Source organism: Carlito syrichta, unplaced genomic scaffold, assembly GCF_000164805.1.
Source record: "Carlito syrichta isolate Samal-C Ts95f unplaced genomic scaffold, Tarsius_syrichta-2.0.1 Scaffold89693, whole genome shotgun sequence".
NCBI lineage: Eukaryota > Metazoa > Chordata > Mammalia > Primates > Tarsiidae > Carlito > Carlito syrichta.
In genome coordinates, this window is record NW_007033789.1 from 80,064 (window position 1) to 98,863 (window position 18,800).

The 18,800-nt window shown below is 45.5% G+C and overlaps 1 protein-coding gene across 1 annotated transcript in view; it reads left to right on the forward strand.

Moving 5' to 3' along the window:
- Positions 1-18,800, forward strand: part of STAB2 (stabilin 2) — a 139,393-nt gene that overhangs the window by 76,327 nt on the left and 44,266 nt on the right. The window contains exons 32-36 of the mRNA XM_008058203.2: positions 5,739-5,784; positions 6,929-7,005; positions 9,378-9,503; positions 12,309-12,382; positions 14,186-14,257. Coding sequence (XP_008056394.2) covers positions 5,739-5,784; positions 6,929-7,005; positions 9,378-9,503; positions 12,309-12,382; positions 14,186-14,257 — 395 coding nt within the window. The remainder of the gene's footprint in view (positions 1-5,738; positions 5,785-6,928; positions 7,006-9,377; positions 9,504-12,308; positions 12,383-14,185; positions 14,258-18,800) is intronic.

The following is an 18,800-nucleotide window of genomic DNA, read 5'->3' on the forward strand; positions in this document are numbered from 1 at the left end:
TAAAGTATAGGTGGCAATTATGGGTGCACATATGTTTGTCAGTATAACAAACTTCTGGCTGGGATGAATAACAATGGAAAACTTTTACGTCTGGCCAGATAGTTTCTATACATTTACATGCTGGGTATGTGGGGGAAGCAGTAGATACCCAAATTAGGCAGAAATACATAAAAGCACAAGTAAACTCCCTTTCATAAGAAAGAACGGAAATGCTAGTGAAACCCTTTTCTAACATGTTCAATGGGGACAACTCTGTTAATTCTATAGCAAATAAAGTCAGTTTTGCAGCAATTAAAACGACAAACAGTTTAGCATAGATAAAGATTGACAAAGCAAAACAATGGCTTATCAGTGTTTCTGCTGAGTTCTTAAGCTGAATCCTCAATTTTCTGCCGTGCGTCGATCAGCCAGCCTCTGGTGTCGATCAGCCAGCCTCTGGTGTGTGACTGAAGCAGGGCTGAAGTATCCTCAGGCTTTTAGAGAAATTCGTTCTGGAGAAATTTGTTCTGGGTTTTCTGTCGGGCTCAATGACTTTCTGAAGGGTCAGCTTAAGGGGTGCTGCCAAATCTGCGGTGTACTCTCAGTCCTGGAAAGCCAGCTTAATTCTGCTATAATGGATCCAAGGAACTACTTGGGCTACTTTGACTGTGGTCAGGGGAGACAAAAGAACAGTAAATGGCCTCCTCCAGAGGGGCTTTAGAGGTTGTACATCCCACTCTTTTACCCATACCACATCAGCTGGCTTAAAAGAATGGGCATCAGTAGTTAAACTAATTGGCAATCGTTCTATGACTAGACAATGGACGGCATTTAGGACTGAACCTAATGCTTGCATTTGCTGTTTTAGGGTAAGACTTCCTAATTCCTTTAAGCCTCCCTGTATACTCTTAATGAGATGGAGGTGACCACCCATAAAGAATCTCAAAAGGCGAGAAGCCTGTTTAATTCATTCAAAGGCCTGTTTCTGGGTCTTTTCCCATAGCAGGGGCTCCTGTTCACCTCCCTTGGAGGCTTCATAGAGGGATTTCATGATAGAGAAGTTAGGTATTTAAATTCTATAGACTAGTATAGGAACAGGACCCCTTTACGGTCCTTTTCTGTTTTTCTTACAGTTGTTGGTTGGGTCCTTCCTTTCTTCGATTTTTAGCAGCACTTACTCTCCTGGGATGTTTGAGTTTTTCATGGTCCAGGAAGTTTCTAGGGAAGTAAGCTTACAAACCGTGATTAAAATTTGTCCCAAATGGACAACACATTTCCTTATGAGCATTTATGTTTGTGGCTCTATTTCCTTCAAAGGTGTAGGAAAAAGGTCTACCGTTAAACAATTTCAAAGGTTTAACGAATTCCATGTCAGGGACTTGGATCCTGAGCGATGCAATACCAAATACCTATGTTTAGTTTATTCATGTCTCCAAAGAATTTCTAGTGATTATTATGCTAAACCACAAATTGTAAGATTATACTGTCCTAGTTCTACATCTGATGGAGTTTTCCCTGGATATGCCAAGGGGTGGGATAAGTTGCCACTTGGCCTGCAGTTGAAACGTTTGAATGCCTTCTAAAACCTACCTACAGGAAATTTATTTGTGTCTAGCCTGTGCTAGCTACCCTGCCTCAATTATTTTTTCTTTAGAGATTTTTCGGTCCCATAATCATTTGGGGTGCTGAGGGTGAAGGTCTGTCTTTTGTAATGTCTTCAGAGCTGATAATGGGCACAGTCCTGCCTAGCCAGAGATCGAAAAGCTCTCCCTGTCTGACTTGAGGCGTCCAGATTTGTTTCAGCAGTGGCATTGTTTGCAGGCACTGACTGGAATTCTTGCATGACCGTTATGTGGGCATGAAATTACTGGATTCTGGCTCAATAAAAGGAATAAAGTCAGGCACACATTGACAATTTTAGGTAGTGACTGATTACCTTTTGTACAAAAGCTACAAGGCCCGAAGTTATTAGCATAACTTAAATGATAAACTTTAATTTCTGTGGCTTTATAACAAGTATCAGCCTTTGGAGTTTTTTATGTATTTCTGGACTATAATGGTAGCCTGACATATTGTTTTAGACTATAATTTGAACTAGGCACTCAAGTAAATGTTATATAAAATTTGAAGAGAAATCCGAAAATGTTTGGAGACTTGCATCTAGAAAAGACTTTATTATGCCTAGATTGTTTATAGAATTTCTTCTATATATATATATTTTTTTTTTTTTTCATAAACTTTCCTCATACCATTTTTGGCATGCTTATACCATTTTATTTTTGTTCTCGACCACCTTTTTAAAAATTCTCAGATAACTATTTCCTTTATTATAGGACAGAAATTTACCATATAAGATGTCTTTTTTAGATAAAAATATCTTTTCTCTCATATTTCTCTTTTTTTGTTTTCTTACTAAAACCTTATTTGTACACCAACAACACTTTTATATTTTTCCTTTGCTTTTTGCTTTCCTTTTTATTTATTCACAGATAAACTTTACAATCATAATTTGAATTTGCCTTTTAGTAACTGTTAGGGAAAACATTTAACTTTTGGAACACCTTTAATTCCAACTAGAGAGCAGGTTTTAGGAGAAAGAAGTTCAGTATGAGCACAGTATTAATTAAGAAATTAATTTGGACCCCAGCCACATTCACATAGACCCAAGGATTCTCTGGGGTGATGGCAAACAGCGCTGCGCTGGGCCGTGCCCCTCCCCCTTCAATCAACGGCCATTATCACCGAGCTAGGTGTTCCCCCGCCCCTTCGGGAGAGGCCACACCATCTCTTTTAGTGGCCTTTTAGTCCGGATGTTGGATAAGGTTCTGGGGGCTTAGGCCATCAAGAACAACTGTGCTTCAAGTGCCCAGATTGACCACATTCATAGCAGCTGATACCATCCCCCTTAGCAGGTTTATCCTTATCAGGCCTCTTTTGGGTGGCTGGAGCCGTTATCTTTTGTGGCAACTGCCAATAGGTTTGTTTACCTTTCCTCTGGCTGGCGCTCATTTTGGAGTCCTTCTCCTCTTTTTTCTTCTTAATGTTTCAGTTTCTAAGAACTTCAGAAGCTTTCTATAATTCAGAGTTTGGTATTCATAATCCTGAGTCAAGCCTCTGGAGTTTGGTATTTAATATTCTATAGGATATAATCTTGTTTGCAAAGTAGTGAAATAAATTTTTTAAATGGCTCTGCATACAGAACTTTTGACCATTTTTTTAGGTCTGCAAAGTGAATTTAATTGCCAGACAGTTTTACTCCTTTCCAAATCTTATTATCTGCTAACTTGGAGTGAGTTCAGATTTGATTTTAATAATGCACTTATTATTTTTTTAATTTTAAGCCATGTAATTTTAATTTCTTTTAATTATTTAAAATCTGTCCCATTGGGGTGTCTGGGGGTACGGATTATTACACATTTCCTTGGTTACTTTTCTTGAAAACCCAGAATTTGTTTTGAACATTTGCAATTTATTTCTCAAAGGAAAATTCTAAAACAAACAAATAACTAAATAAAGCCTAAAAAGCAATGCCAGGAATCCCTGGAACCCTGATGGCTTCTTCCAGGCTGAGTGTCCTCAGCCCTCCTTGAAGCCCCCCCTTTTTTTTTTGCTCCACAACTTTCCAATGATGTCTACAAAATGGCCTGGTACAAAACCTTTTTAGAGTGAACAGACCACGTAGATGTAAAATGATCTGTTTCTACTTACTCCTAATTAGGAACAGGCAAAATGGTCAGAAATCCTCATGAATTACTAAACAGTAGCCTTAGTTGTAAGACATGGACAATTAAATGAGAGTGATTGGGTCTCACTCTATGCTCCACAGAGTGTGCCTAGTACTAGACCTGTCCCTTAGGTGAAGTACCAAGCTTACAAGGTGACTTAATCAGGTGGGAATGGCCAGTTCCCATGCCTTATTAAGTCCTGCAAAGTATTCAGCATTTAAAGCTTTACCAGTCTGGTAAGGGGTGTGCTAGTCAGGCATAGCCAAAAAAGCAAGCATTGGTGTTATCTAGCATTACGATTTAAAGTAGGGACTTAGCATACATTACATGACTTTAAGAGATTTCCCAACAGTTTTACAGGGGCAAGCAGTTGATTACGATCTTAGGCAAGGCCTAAACCTTTAGAAACAGACTTACTTTCAATTAACCTGGCTTTCAGCATTTGAAAACAAGAACAGTCTATTCAGTCCCTTAGTTGCCAGAGAAAGATTACAGAATTATTTTCTCCAAGGCTAGCATTAACTTGCACTGAGTTAGCAAAAGGCTAAGTCGCATATAAGAGTCATTACGTTTCTTTACAGGTGGATTAGAATGACCTCCTTCAGAATTTATGAAGGAGAACACAGGCTAAGGAAGCGAGGGGGTGTGGTCCCAGGAAAGAATTCAAGATAACCGGTAGCACTTCACATACACAGCAGGCAATTTTCCCACAACCTGAACAACAAAAGGCAGGAATTTTAACAGTGCCAACGGGTTGGGAGAAACGCCACACAAATAAAGGGAGGGAAACATAAAATGACATAAAGAAACATGCATCAATCAAGTTTTTAAAAAACAACATGTCCCATCAAACATAGCATAACTCAACCAGCTTTTCAGCAGATTCAAAATGACAGACACACACAAATAAGAGAATGAGGGGTATGGGAAACATCTGTTTTGTCCTCCTCTAGCCATACTCCTCACAAAGATATCTCAGACACCTCTTAGCAATTGGCAGGGTGGTACACCCCCAATGCAGACTAACTTTATGCGGAGCCCTCCCGCCATCCGTCTCATTCACACACAATCACACAGCACATTCTTCAACCCTCCGCCTTAATCCTAGGTTCATCTTCAGACAGTGTTGCCTTCCACCGCCTTTCAGCCCTTTCCTTCAGGCTGGAGATAACTAGTGGACTCCAGGAGGTGATCAAGCTCCCCTTCTGTCATCCGTTGGCAGGTCTATGCAAAAGGCCCTTATTCCTACCCTTTCCGTTGGATGGTCTTTCTGTCCTTTCTGTCAGGCAGTCATCCTCATGCTAGTCCCTCACCTCTTGGGTCCTTGTTGTGCTTTCATGGTCCAAGCCTCAGTGCTCCAGGAGGAGTCTCCATAAACCTCCTACAGATCCAAAGGTCTGTTGCATGCCAGGCGAGATTGCCCTTGCTGTTGCCCTGCAGGTCATACCCCGATGACAAAAGAGGTGGAACACACCATCTCCGAACTGTCCTTTCCCGGCCCGTGCACCAGAATAATGTAGCGGGAAGACAGAGAGGTTGTGACACTGAGACTGTTATAGGAAGTGGCAACTTTATTACGCCGGCAGACTCGGCGGGCTACTGCTCCCAGGCCGAGCCCCCCGGAACGGGAGAAGGGGGGTATTATACCTTGGTTTAGGTAAGGGAGGGGGATCGTGTTGAGCGATTACATATTTTCTTTGGAATGTACAAGGTTGTACTCAGAAAAATCAGATCGTTCAAAGAACAAAAGGGCTCCAGGAAATGCAGGATGAGTAGGGGCTGTAAACTGATAAGGAGAGCAGGTTGTGAGTTAGGTACTCTTTTGCATTTCCATGAGAGCCGTCAGTCTTTGGCCATTTGACTTTTTCAGACAAAACCAGCCTGGCGGGTCTTTAAAGCTTGCTGCTTGACTTTCAAAAGGAAATACCTTTAACTGCTACCAGCCCCCTTTCTGCCACACCAAGTACTAGAAGAAAATTCTCAAGATAGATTTGGTAAAAGAGGGCTGACATGGCAACTGGTTCTCTTTTTCAGTGATCACCAAAGACGCCTGCAATGGGGCATGCCACAGCAGTGCCAAGTAAGTACCCCCAGGCCTTCTCTGGGGACAGCACAAAGGGATTTTTTCCCCCCAATAGTTTCTACCCCAGGCCCATCCTCAGGGGTGTGGTTTCTGTTTCTGAGGGTTTGTGATAAAATTTAAACACGAAACTGAAATTCTCTCTCAAAAGGCCACCGCCCACTTGTCAGATCCAGCCTTTCTAACAAGCTGTCATCTGACTGACCTGGCACGTTGACCAGGATGCCCATTTTTAGTCCAATCCAAGTCACTAGGACTCTGTCACAGAGACTGAGGAAACCCAGTGGGCCTCAGTTTCCATAAACCTTACTCCCGACCCACAGCCAAGCTTAAGTTGACTTCATACTCCTAACATTCATGGAGACTTCATGAATTAATTAAGCATCCAGTAGCTGGAGTAGATCTGAATTCAGTCAACCTCTGTCATTCTCACTGAATGCATGACCTTGAGTCACTTATTTCACCCTTCTAAGCCTCAGTTTTTTCATCCGTAAACAGGAATAATAATAATACCCACTTGCTGACTGAGTGCAGTGGCTCATTCCTGTAACCCCAGCACTTTAAGAGGCCAAGGAGGAAGGATCCCTTGAGGCCAAGAGTTCAAGACCAGCATGGGCAGCATAGCCCGACCCCATCTCTACAAAAACAAAAAAAAATTAACCAGGCATGGTGATGCACGCCTGTAGTCTCAGCTACTCAAGAGGCTGTGGCAGGAAGATTGCTTGAGCCCAGAAGTTTGAGACCGCAGTGAGCTATAATCACGCCACTGCACTCCAGCCTGAGCAACAGAGTGACACCCTGTCTCAAATAATAAGAAGAATACACACATGCTAGGGCAATTGGATGGTGTGTAGCTGACATGAAGTAAAGCATGAAGCACAGCTCCTTACACATCGGAGGCTCTGTAATGACCGTCAGCTGCCCTCCTTATTCCCGGGCTGACACCTACCTATGCACATCTGTAGGTTGCCTGGTAAGTGATGCAGTTTTAGCCACCTGTGGGGTTCATGCCAGGAGCCGACTCCCTTCCCAAGCCCTAGGCAGGACCTCCAAGTGTCTTAGGAGCCAGGAGACTGGGGATGAGGAGTGCTGTGTATCATGTGGAATGCTTTCTACGAACACCATATCCCCCTCCTTGCTGCAGCTGTCTTCTCGGTCCGGATGGCACTGCCTCGTGCAAGTGTGCAGCAGGATTCCAAGGCAACGGGACGGTCTGCACAGGCAAGTGAGGGGGTTTGCTGGGATCAGCCAGGCTGGCGCAGCTGTCGAGGTCCACACTCCTGCAGTCTGCCTGGGCCTCACCGGCTGGCGCGGGACACTGGGGGCGAATTGCATGTCACGGGGCAGCAGACTGCACCTGGGCACAGGGAGCCAACTGTTCGTGGGTGGGGCGTGCTGGTGTTGGAACAGGTGGGGCAATTGCACCTGCTCTCAAGGTATACTCGGTATGGTGCTCACAGCCTTGACCGCAACTGGGATCACCTGGGCAGATTTTAAAACCACTGATTTGTGCTGGGAACCCATTATCACAAAGAGGTGATAAATATTTGAGGTGATAGATATGCTAATTTTCTACTCTGATCACAATATGTATTGCAACATCACTAGGTACTCCAGAAATATGTACTATTATTATGTGTCAATTTTAAAAAATTTTAATGCTTCTATTTGGTTTTTTATTATCTTATTGTAGAGATGTGAGGTACAAGACAGGATTAGTTACACAAGTAGGCTGCGTGCAGGTTTGAGCCTCCAACTGGTCCTCCCTCCCCCTGGTTTAGGACTAGATACCCTTTGTGTTGTTACATACCTTCCCCCCATCCCCACCACCTGGCGGTGTCCAGGGACTGCTTGTCCCTCTTTTGTGCTGATGTGATCAATGTTCAGGGTCCATTTATGAGTGAAAAAGTGGTGTTCAGTTCTTTGTTTCTGTGATAGATCACTAAGCATGATGGTCTCCAACTCCATCCAATTTTCAGCAAAGTCCATGATTTTGTTCTTCTTTATGGCTATGTAATGATCCATCGTGTATATGTACCACTTTTTTTTCATTCAGTTCACTTTTAATGGACAGTAGGCTTGGCTCCATGTTTTTGCTATTGTGAATAGTGTGGCAATAAACATGTGTGTGCAGGTGTCTTTTTGTAGAATGATTTATATTCTTCCGGGAATATTCCCAGGAGATGGATTGCTGGATTCAATTTAAAAATTTTTTTTTAAAAAACACTGATTCAATTGGCCTAGAATGTGACTGGAGCATGAAGACTTTTTTGAAAAACACTGATTTGATTGGCCTAGGGTGTGACTGGGGTGTGAAGACTAAGACGTGGACAGAAAAGGGCTTGAACCCTGGTTCTTCCTCCTACTGCCCACTTGGCCTTGGTTGGGTCTTTTAACTACTCCAAGACCATTAGCTCATTTGTAAAGTAAATTTAAAACTAGCTCCCTTGCAGAGTGGTTCTGAGGTTAAATGGCCTCTCTGCATACAAAGGCAGAGTGATGCAGCTGCTAAAAACTCAGCCTCCTCACTAAACGACCTGGCTTTGAATATAAGCTCTTATCATTTGTGTCACCTCAGGGAAGTGGCTTCATGACTCTTTGCACCATTTTTTGATCTGCAAGTTGGGCTAGTAAGAGAACCTCCCTCACTGGGCTGCTGGATGCTAGCCAGTGAAGTGATTAGAACAGGCCCAGCACATGGCACTCGAAATGTGAGTTCATGTTATAGTGGCTGGCACTAGGAAAATGGAAAATCTTAGAGTCATTTTCCTCCTGAACCCCATGACCTGGCAGGCCTTGGTTCAACCCATGGCAGAGCTGGATGATGATCACACCAACCTGCTTTCTAGAGCATCTTTTTTTTTTTTATTATTATAAAGATGTGGGGTACATTTCAGGGTTAGGTATATAAACATTGATCATGCAGCTACCCCTGTGGATGAGGTATGTCCCTCCCTCCCCTAACAGTTTCCCTCAGCTGCCAATTCCACCCCTTCTCCCCGACAGTTTCCCACTACTGCCAAACACTTTCTTATAGTATTATAATTGTTCAAGGTCTGTTTATGAGTGAGAGTATATGGATAAATCACTGTTTCTGTGATAAATCACTGAGTGTGATCGACTCCACATCCATCCAAGTTGCTGCAAATTTCATATATTTGTCCTTCTCTATGGCTGCATAATATTCCCTCATGTATATGTACCACATTTTTTTAAGCCAGTCCAGCTTAGATGGGCAACACAGTTGGTTCCATGTTTTTGCTATTGTGAATAGAGCTGCAACAAACATACGTGTGCAGGTATCTTTTTTGTAGAGCATCTTACCCTGGAATTCTCCCAGAGTAAGTACCCTGACCCTGCGCCCAGATGTTTCCTGCAGTAGCATTTGCATGATATGCTAGGAAAGACAGCTGGAGTGGGCAGACACTGGGCTGCTCCTCCCACCATCTGTTTTGGGGAATCAGCCCTGTTTAAGCCAATGCCTGCCGAGTCGTTCTGAAGTATCTTCCACTTTTCAATGACCCGAGTGAAAACGCATCAATGGCTTTGTCTCCTCTCCTCCTCTTCTGCTTTGTCGTCTCTCCCTTCTGCAGCCATCAATGCCTGTGAGATCAGCAACGGAGGCTGCTCTGCCAAGGCCGACTGCAAGAGAACCACCCCAGGACGCCGGGTGTGTGCGTGCAAAGCAGGCTACACAGGCGATGGCATCGTGTGCCTGGGTAGGCAGCGCCCCTCCCTGTTAGGGTACGGACAGGGTGAGGGTGGATGGATGGAGAAAGAGAGAGGCGCAGGGTGGTGCAGCACCGCCAGAGCTGGCGTGCCGGAGGTGCCACGCTGGGAACCCAGAGATCCGAGTAAATGCAAAGAATTGCAACACACAGAGGTGAGAGAAGAAAAGATTTATTTAAGAAAAGTTCACCCCCCACCGACAGGAAGTGGGCCTACACGCTAGGTGAGTGTGGCGTCGCCCCCCAGAGTCCTGGCTTAAATCCTTCTCTTGGAGATGTTTCACGTGACTGCTGTGACTTCCTTATCAACCACCTGTGGATGTCTTGGAGATCCTGTGACACAGAGACCCATTAATGTCCGCTCACATTCTCATAGCCCCTAGAGAAGGGCGTGACAAGGATTCTAATGCTCCTGCACCTTCCCAAACGACATTCCTTAGAGCTAGTGGAGGGTGCACCTCCCCTTATCTCCTAGGCATTCCCAGTGGGGAGCTTCGGGGATCCTTGGCTTCCCTGTAGATAGGACCCAATTTACTGGAAGATAGAATCCCCACCTGCTCCCCCTCTGAGCGGTTATAACTTTTGTAATTACAAGTTTCATGACTTTTACAGTCCTTGCCCAATGCATGATGTCTTAGCCTTGTAAATTCCCTTTACTCTAGGCAAGCTTGACAGCCACTATGAGATACCTCTGATAACTGGAAGTCTGTTTCTGAAAAGACAAAGTCGGTAAAGTTAATTTTACCTAAAGTGTGCATTTCTCCAAAAATATAGCTTCTACTTTCTCATCATTGTGTCAGGGTTTAAGAACAAGATGAAAAATGACTTCCCACTCTCGGTCTGTCCTTTCACTCCCCCCGTTCACCGGGAAGCAGTGTGGATCCGAGCCCTGTGGAATGCCTGCTCATAAGTTAGGGTGTACAGCTGGGTCATGACTCCATTTGCCAGGGCAGGAAAGTGCGAGGGTGGGGAAGTGTGACCATGGGGGGGTAAAGGCATGTAACATCCAGAGACACTTTGGGAGGGGAAAAGGAGAGCAACTTCTCCCAGTTGAACATGATGGCGGTGACTGCATTTGTAAGCTTGTATTAGTTCCTTCTTATACAAGTAGCACATTCTCTCTGTAGAAAAAGAAGGCCACCATGCTGGAGGGAAAGGTCATGCTAGAGGTAGAAAGTTCTAACTCTCTCCCTATCGTCATAGTCCCCCACTGTGCTGTATAGACGTGTGTTTTCTAACAAAAATGGTATCCCCTGAGACAGTGTTTACTTCATGTGACAGAATAACTCTGAAAATAAGCAGACCTCTACACCATTGTTTTTGTGGTCACAGACTGTTCTACTATAAGGGGGTGCCATAGTAAGTTGTCTCAATTTAACCTTTTTAGTTTGAAAAAAACTTCGCACAAGAACTGCAAAATGGTACGCAAAAGGCCCACGTGTTCTTGACCCACATTCACTTACTAACCTTTTGCCTGTTTGTTCCATCATTTGCTCTCTTTGTAAACATACTTTTTTCCCTAAACCATTTACGAGTAAGCTACAAGGCAGGGGGTGACCCAAGAAAACCCAGAACTTGTTTATAAAAATTTGTGTATTTATTCTTACTTGTTTAAACATCAGTAACTTTCAAAGTGCTCTCCATTGAATGCAATACCAAGTGCTCTCCATTTCATGGTTTCTCCACTGCTCAGAACAGTTTTTTAATTCATCTGTTTTGATGCCTTTTGGTGCTTCTGTCATTTTTTGTTTCACCTCTTCCACATCAGCAAAACATTTTCCTTTGAGGACTTTTTTCAACCAGGGAAACAAACAAAAAAAAAAGAATGGGTGAATAGAACACAGGGATCATGCTGGTTTTGGTCAAAAACTGCTGGACACTCAGCACTGTGTGGGCAGGTGCATTGTCACAGTGGAAGAACTAGTTACCTGTTTGCCACGACTTGGGATGTTTCTTTCACAAATTGCTACACAACCTTCTCAAAACTTCCAGATAAAAACTTGTTTGACCTTTTGATCCAAAGGAATCAATTCTGAGTGTACTACAAGGAGCCCACCCTCCAAAAAAACAAAAAGATAATTCCAGTTTTTTTGTATCGCTTTTTTGTATATCTCTTGTATGTATATATATGTATGTATTATATTCCCTTTATCCTGAATACTTGAGTATGTTCCCTAAGGATCAGGATAGCCTCTTACATAACCACAACACATTTATCAACTCTAGTAAATTGATTATGAATGTAATGTTTTTGTCTAATTACCATTTGTATTCTAACTTTGTCAGTTGTCCCAATAATATCCTTCTTGACATTTGTTCCATCAGAGCAGGATCAGGCGTTGCACATAGTTGTACATTTCAGTGTACTACAACCGCACCCAGCTAATTTTTGATTTATTGTAGAGACGAGGTGTTGCCAAGTTGTCCGGGCTGGTCTCGAACCCGTGGGCTCAGGCAATCCACTTGCTTCAGCCTCCCAAAATGCTGGGATTACAGGCTGAGCCACCGAGCCCGGCCGACTCTATTGTTTTAAATACTTTGCTGCAAATGCTCATGTTCATCCCATAGTCAGATTTAAGCCCATAGACTGTGCCTATGCTTGCATTGTTCCAGCTTGATTTTGAGAAACTGCATCTGATACCCTCTCTGTTGGGTTATTTCTATCCCAGAATTGTCAGAAAACCAAACCACGCATTGATACCTGTTTCCCTCAGCCAGTCCCCTCAGCCACTCTGAGCCCTCCCTTTGGGAGCCAGGCTTGATTCCCATGCCAGGTGTTGGCTTTTTGTTTTAAAGAAATCAACCCATGTCTGGAGAACAACGGCGGCTGTGACAAGAACGCAGAGTGCACGCAGACGGGACCCAACCAGGTGAGCTACCTCCCAGAGGCCCTTAGCTTTTCTAGAAGGAAATTTCCAGGTCTTTAGACACAGGCCCAAGGGAAGGCGGCTGAGATCAAACCTCTGAGGAGCTGCAGTGGAAGATAAATACTTTAGGGGAAATTGTGAAAGAAGAGGCTGCTCTTCAGGGATGAGGAGAAGTGGGAGGAACGAGGGGACTAGGAGAAGGGGCGTTCCTAGAATGGGCAGAAGTGGCCAGCCGCAGATGCCATGTGCTTCCAGAAGTGCCTGGAGAAATGCTCCCCTTTCTGTGAGCTTTCTGGTGCTCAGAATCCCACCCTTGCTCTTTGGCTCGAGGCTCTGAAATGCGTGTGCCACAGCAGAAGGTGACACTGCAGGCTCCACCAGTCACGTGCTCCCCCACAGAGTAGCTCCATGCCTCTCTGGAGAGCAGATGTGGGGTGTGCGGGGAAGATGTGAGGACACTAGCCTTAGAGGGTGAGGTCATGGGTGGAAGGACATGCGTGGAAACCAGAGGCTCGCAGACCCACGTTCCACCTCCCTAAGTCTCTGTCTCATGACCAACAAGCAAAACAGTCAGGCAGGAAATCACACACATGCAAAACTGAATGACAGAGTGAAGTCTCCAGTGAATGTTCTATTGCCCTCAGCGCCAGGTCTCTTCTCTCAATGGGTACAGCAAGCACGAACCCCAAGAGCCCAAAAATAAGAAAAAAAAATTTGTCTTGAGAGAAGTGAGTGTGTGTGTGTGTGTGTGTGTGTGTGTGTGTGTGTGTGTGTGTGTGTGTGTGTTTAGACATTTAGTCATAGAGAAACCCCACAATTAGTCTTAGGGGAACCCAAACAGTCAACACAGGGCTTTCTTAGACATGTTTCGGGGTTCAGTGGAGTTTTCATTCAAACTACACATGAGGTGGGGGAAATCTACAAGTGTTTTGGGGAATCTGAAAGTGCTCCTCCAGGCCTGGGGGCAGTGAGGGAGAATATGGGATTGGACTCTGAGGACAAGACCTTAGCTGCAGAGAGATAGCGGGTGGACACCTCAGGAAATGTCTGGGCCATGGTTGGTCCCGCTGTGAAGGAAGAGGAAGAGGAGCATTGAAAAGCCACCCACATGGCCAAGCTGGCACCACGGATGAGTTCAAGCTGCAACAAGTAGACATCAGCCGTGGGCCTCTGCTGCCATGCAGAGGACTCTTGTGTGGATTTGGAAAGCTGCCCTTGGGAGGGCACAAGGGAAGTAGCTGCCCCTTCTTTGGGGCACACGGCCGTGAACAGATCACATGCTGAGCTTCAGGCCCATAGCCCATGGGACCTCCTGCAGACAGTGTCCCCTCCCTCAACTTGAAGCCTCCACCTGGCTTCCATGGCCAACCCATGGCTTTGGCTGACTCTGAGAAGAGGCTGCAAAGGCCTCTTAGCATCTCCCAGCACTCAGCACAGGTAGAGACGAGCAAGAAATGTGCAGAAGGGGGGTGGGATACAGTTTAGCCTTCTTCCAACTGGCCTTCACCAACCCAAGAGAAGAGAGATGAGTACCAGAAAGCAAGGGACCAAAATAAGGTAAGAAAGGGTTTTTTTTAAGTTATCTTGGCAGCAAAGGTCAGATGTGCATGTCACCCCAGCCCTCGAGTGAAATGGCCAGCTGTGCTAAAGTATTAAGGTAAGGGTTGTCGTTATAGAATAGATATTGCCAGCATCAGAGATAGACCCTCCCAACTGCCATGGCTGTGAGGGAATTCAAGTCCAAGGGCAGCATGTGGCCAGGATGGAGCCTGCCTGGGATGACCCATGCCCTCTGCTTCTGCACAGGCCGTCTGTAACTGTCTGCCGACGCACACTGGAGATGGGAAGTTCTGCACGTTCATCAACGTCTGCTTGACCGTGAGTACCTGTCGAGGGCCGATGTGATGGAAGTTTTGGAGTCTGTGGGGTCTCCTCCCCGCTCTATGGGGTGCAGAGTGAAGGTGACCTCCCTGTGAAGGCCTCAGAGCCGCATCTGGGCCACGAGGTTCATTTCCCCTTCACCCTCCATTGCTGTCCCCAGCCACCCTTTGGCTGCAGGATCCTGAGGGGATGCGGGTATACATCGGGGCCAGGAGTCACCTGAATGCAGCTTGGACAAATGCCCTGAGGTCAGCTGGTTCACCCATTTCCCAAAGGCAGGCCGTGGCACCCACAGCAGGTTCTTGCTGAGTGACCCTTGTGAGTCAACTAATGGGCTTGAGTATCCAGTTCAATACCCGGTTCCCTAACCAGCACAAATGGGTAACTGAGTACACATGTCCTTTACCTGGTGTTTGTTTTCTATGGATCGAATGGAGAGGTAGGGAAGGTCAGTTAAAAACATCGCAGAAGGTAAAACACTACATTCTAGAAAAGGCCAACCTGCATAGTCAGTGAAAAGACCAGCGCTTGTGAGGAGGAAGACATGAATAGAGCTCAGAGGATTTTCAGGGCAGTGAAATTACTCTGTGCCATATTGTAATGGTGGATACCTGTCATGATACATGTGTCTAAACCCAGAGAATGCACAGCACCCCCAGTGAACTCCTAATGCAGAATATGGACTTTAAAATCAGTATCGGTTTGTTAATTGTGTCAAATATACTACACCAATGCAAGGTGTTAATAATAGGGGAAACTGAGGAAAGGGGTAGATAGGAATCTCTGAATTTTACTTTCAATTTTTCTGTAACCCTAAAGCGGCTCTAAAAACTGAAGTCTATTAATTTAGAAGATAAGCCACACACACACACACATACACACACACACACACACACACACACACACACACACACACACACACACACACTAGACACCAGCTTTAGAAATCGGTTCTCAATTCTCCCACTTTCTTTGCAAAGCCTGTGTATATGTGTGTGCACGTGTGTGTGAGCACGTGTGTATATGCGTGCGTTCTTGTGTCGTTTCTGCTAGTCTAGGTTTCTCTGCAGCTTGAGCTATCTGTGATGACATAAGAGTGATGTGCCCAAGACAGCATGTGACTTGTTTGGACAGGTCATTATTTAGCTCAGATACTGTACATATTTTTGCCTCGTCAGCGGAAATCTGAATAAAACCTCAGGCCCAGCAACATGAATTCCTGACCTCTATATAAACACCATAAACACATCCGACACATTTCCTCAGCCCAGCCACAGCATATGGACAAAGTCTACCCATCTGTTCATCTTCCCATCATTCCAATTCTTATCAAAATCCCTCCCGTCCTTTCCACCAGGCATGTGTTTCACCTCTGAGAAAAGGTTCAAGAAACCTCCTCTGGGAGGCCTTCCTAAGTTAACCCACAGCAACTTTCCACTCCTTGCTCTTCTGGACTTTGGAAGTCGGAATCCACATGAGAGCCCTGTGCGTCAACAACATGGTGTGGAATTCCAGAAGTTGGTTCTGTCTTAATAGAGGCCGAATGGCCAGACCAAGGACGATGTCTCTAACTCACCACACAGCCACCCTCCCCAACGCCTCCACCCCCTTTCTACATGTCAGCTCTACCTTCAAAAGAGGAACCAATTCTAGAACCTGCATTGAGCAGGCGCTAGGGTGGAGGAGGGGGGAAGGCACTTCTTCCCCCACTCCATGTTCATGCATAAATCATTAATTCTTCCAGTTCTCCTTCTCTCTAAAGAGGAGTCAGGGAGGGGAAGGAGGCTGCCATCTTCCTTTCAAGGATTGTCACATAACAAGAGGTTGTTTCTGTTCTGTGGAAGCCCAAGCAGTAGGACTGGTGGATGGACATTGGAAAATAACAGATTTCTCTCAACTCAAGGTAGACCATGAGGTACCAGAGGTAGAGAGGCAGTCTGGGAGGTAATGGGCTTACCATAACTCATGGTATTTAACCATACCGTAGAAATAAAGCAACAGAGGGGTTATCAACCTGGACAACATTTAGGTCCCTCCAGGCCCTGACTTCTGTGACTGTAGCACTCTGGCTTGCTTCCCAGGCCCTCAGTTTCTTTAAAAGATGGTGGATGTTCCTGAGATCCATTCAGCATGAAGGGTCTGAGCTTTCACTTTTCGCCTCCAGTCTGTTGACGACTTCTTGTCACTGTTCTCACATGGGTTGTGTGAGCAGGCTTCCAACTTTGCTATCGCCCTGTACCGCAGCCCAACACCAGGCTACACAGGCCCAGAAGGAGCCTGCTCCATCATTAATCACTGAGTCTCACCTGAGTTTGTCCTCAATTCCAAATTGTCTTAGCTCATTCTGTACTGCTACAACAACAGCACACAGTGTTACAGAATACCCGAGACTGCGTAACTTAGCATGAACAGAAGTTTATTTCTCACAGTTCTAGACTCTGGGAAGTCCAAGATCGAGGTGCCACAGTTCTAGATGCTGAGAAATCCAGGATCAAGGTGCCACAGTTCTAGATGCAGGAAAGGCCAGAATTGAGGTGCCACAGTTCTAGAGGCTGGAAAGTCCAGAATTGAGGTGCCACAGTTCTAGATGCTGGGAAGTCCAGGACCAAGGTGCTACAGCTCTAGATGAGGGAAGTCCAAGATCAAGGTGCCACAATTCTAGATGTGGGGAAGTCCAGAATTGAGGTGCCACAGTTTTATATGCTGGGAAGACCAGGACCAAGGTGTCCCAGTTCTAGATGAGGGAAGTCCAAGACCAAGGTGCCCACAGTTCTAGATGTGTGAAGTCTAAGATCAAGGTGCCGCAGTTCTAGATGCAGGGAAGTCCAGAACTGAGGTGCCACTGTTCTAGATGCTGGGAAGTCCAGGACCAAGGTGCTACAGTTCTAGATGAGGGAAGTCCAAGATCAAGGTGCCACAGTTTTAGATGTGTGAAGTCTAAGATCAAGGTGCCATGGCTCTAGATGCGGGGAAGTCCAGAATTGAGGTGCCACAGTTTCAGATGCTGGGAAGTCCAGGACCAAGGGGCCACAGTTCTAGATGAAGGAAGTCCAAGATCAAGGTGCCACAGTTCTAGATACATGAAGTCTAAGATCAAGGTACCACAGTTCTAGATGAGGAAAGTCCAAGATCAAGGTGCCACAGTTCTAGATACATGAAGTTTAAGATCAAGGTGCCAAAGTTCTAGATGTGAGAAGTTTAGGATCAAGGTGCCACAGTTCCAGACACTGGGAGATCCAAGATCAGAGTGCCACAGTTCTAGATGCTGGGAAGTTCAAGATCAAGGTGCCACAGTCCTAGATGCTGGGAGGTCCAATATCAAGGTGCCACAATTATAGATGCGGGGAAGTCCAGAATTGAGGTGCCACAGTTCTAGATGCTGGGAAGTCCAGGTCCAAGGTGCCATAGTTCTAGATGGGGGAAGTCCAAGATCAAGGTGCCACAGTTCTAGATGTGTGAAGTCTAAGATCAAGGTACCACAGTTCTAGATGCAGGGAAGTCCACAATTGAGGTGCCACAGTTCTTGATGCTGGGAAGTCCAGGACCAAGGTGCCACAGTTCTAGATGAGGGAAGTCCAAGATCAAGGCGCCACAGTTCTAGATACGTGAAGTCTAAGATCAAGATGCCACAGTTCTAGATGTGAGGAAGTCCAAGATCAAGGTGTCACAATTCTAGATGCAGGGAAGTCCAGAATTGAAGTGCCACAGTTCTAGATGCTAGGAAGTCCAGGACCAAGGTACCACAGTTCTAGATGAGGAAAGTCCAAGATCAAGGCGCCACAGTTCTAGATATGTGAAGTCTAAGATCAAGGTGCCACGTTCTAGATGTGAAGAAGTCCAGGATCAAGATGCCACAGTTCTAGACACTGGGAAATCCAAGATCAGAGTGCTACAATTCTAGATGCTGAGAGGTCCAAGGTCAAGTTGCCACAGCTCTAGTCGCTGGGAAGTCCAAGATTAAGGACCTTCTTTCTGTGTCATTGCATGGCAGAAGTCCTCACATGGTGGAAGGGCAGAGAGAAAGGGGAGCGGACAACATGTCCTTCTATTAGTAACCACTTCCTCAGCAACAGCATTTATCCCTCCATGAGGGCTCTGCTCTCATGGCCTAATCACCTCTTAAAAGTCCCACCTTTTAATACTGTTACTGGTACAATGGCAATTTAATTTCAACGTGAGTTTGAGAGGGGATAAACTTTCAAGTCACTGCACAAATCCTCACAGCTGCTTTTGCCTCAAGAGTGTGGTCCATTGACCTGGCAACAGCGTCCACTTGAATGTGACTTCAGTCTCCCCTTCCCCTTCCTCTCACTGGTTGCTGGAAGGATTCCCCAAGGTTCGGAGTTGAGCCTGGGCTGGAATCCTGGTCTTGCTACCTGCTGACTGTGAGACTTTGCTAAACATCCTGACCCTTCTGTGTCTCAGTTTCCTCCACTGTATATGTGAATTTATTCTCTTTTTTTGAGTCGGAGTCTCACTCCGTCGCCAGACTGGAATGCAGTGGCCGCTCCCAGCCACCGCAGCCTCGACCCGCTGGGCT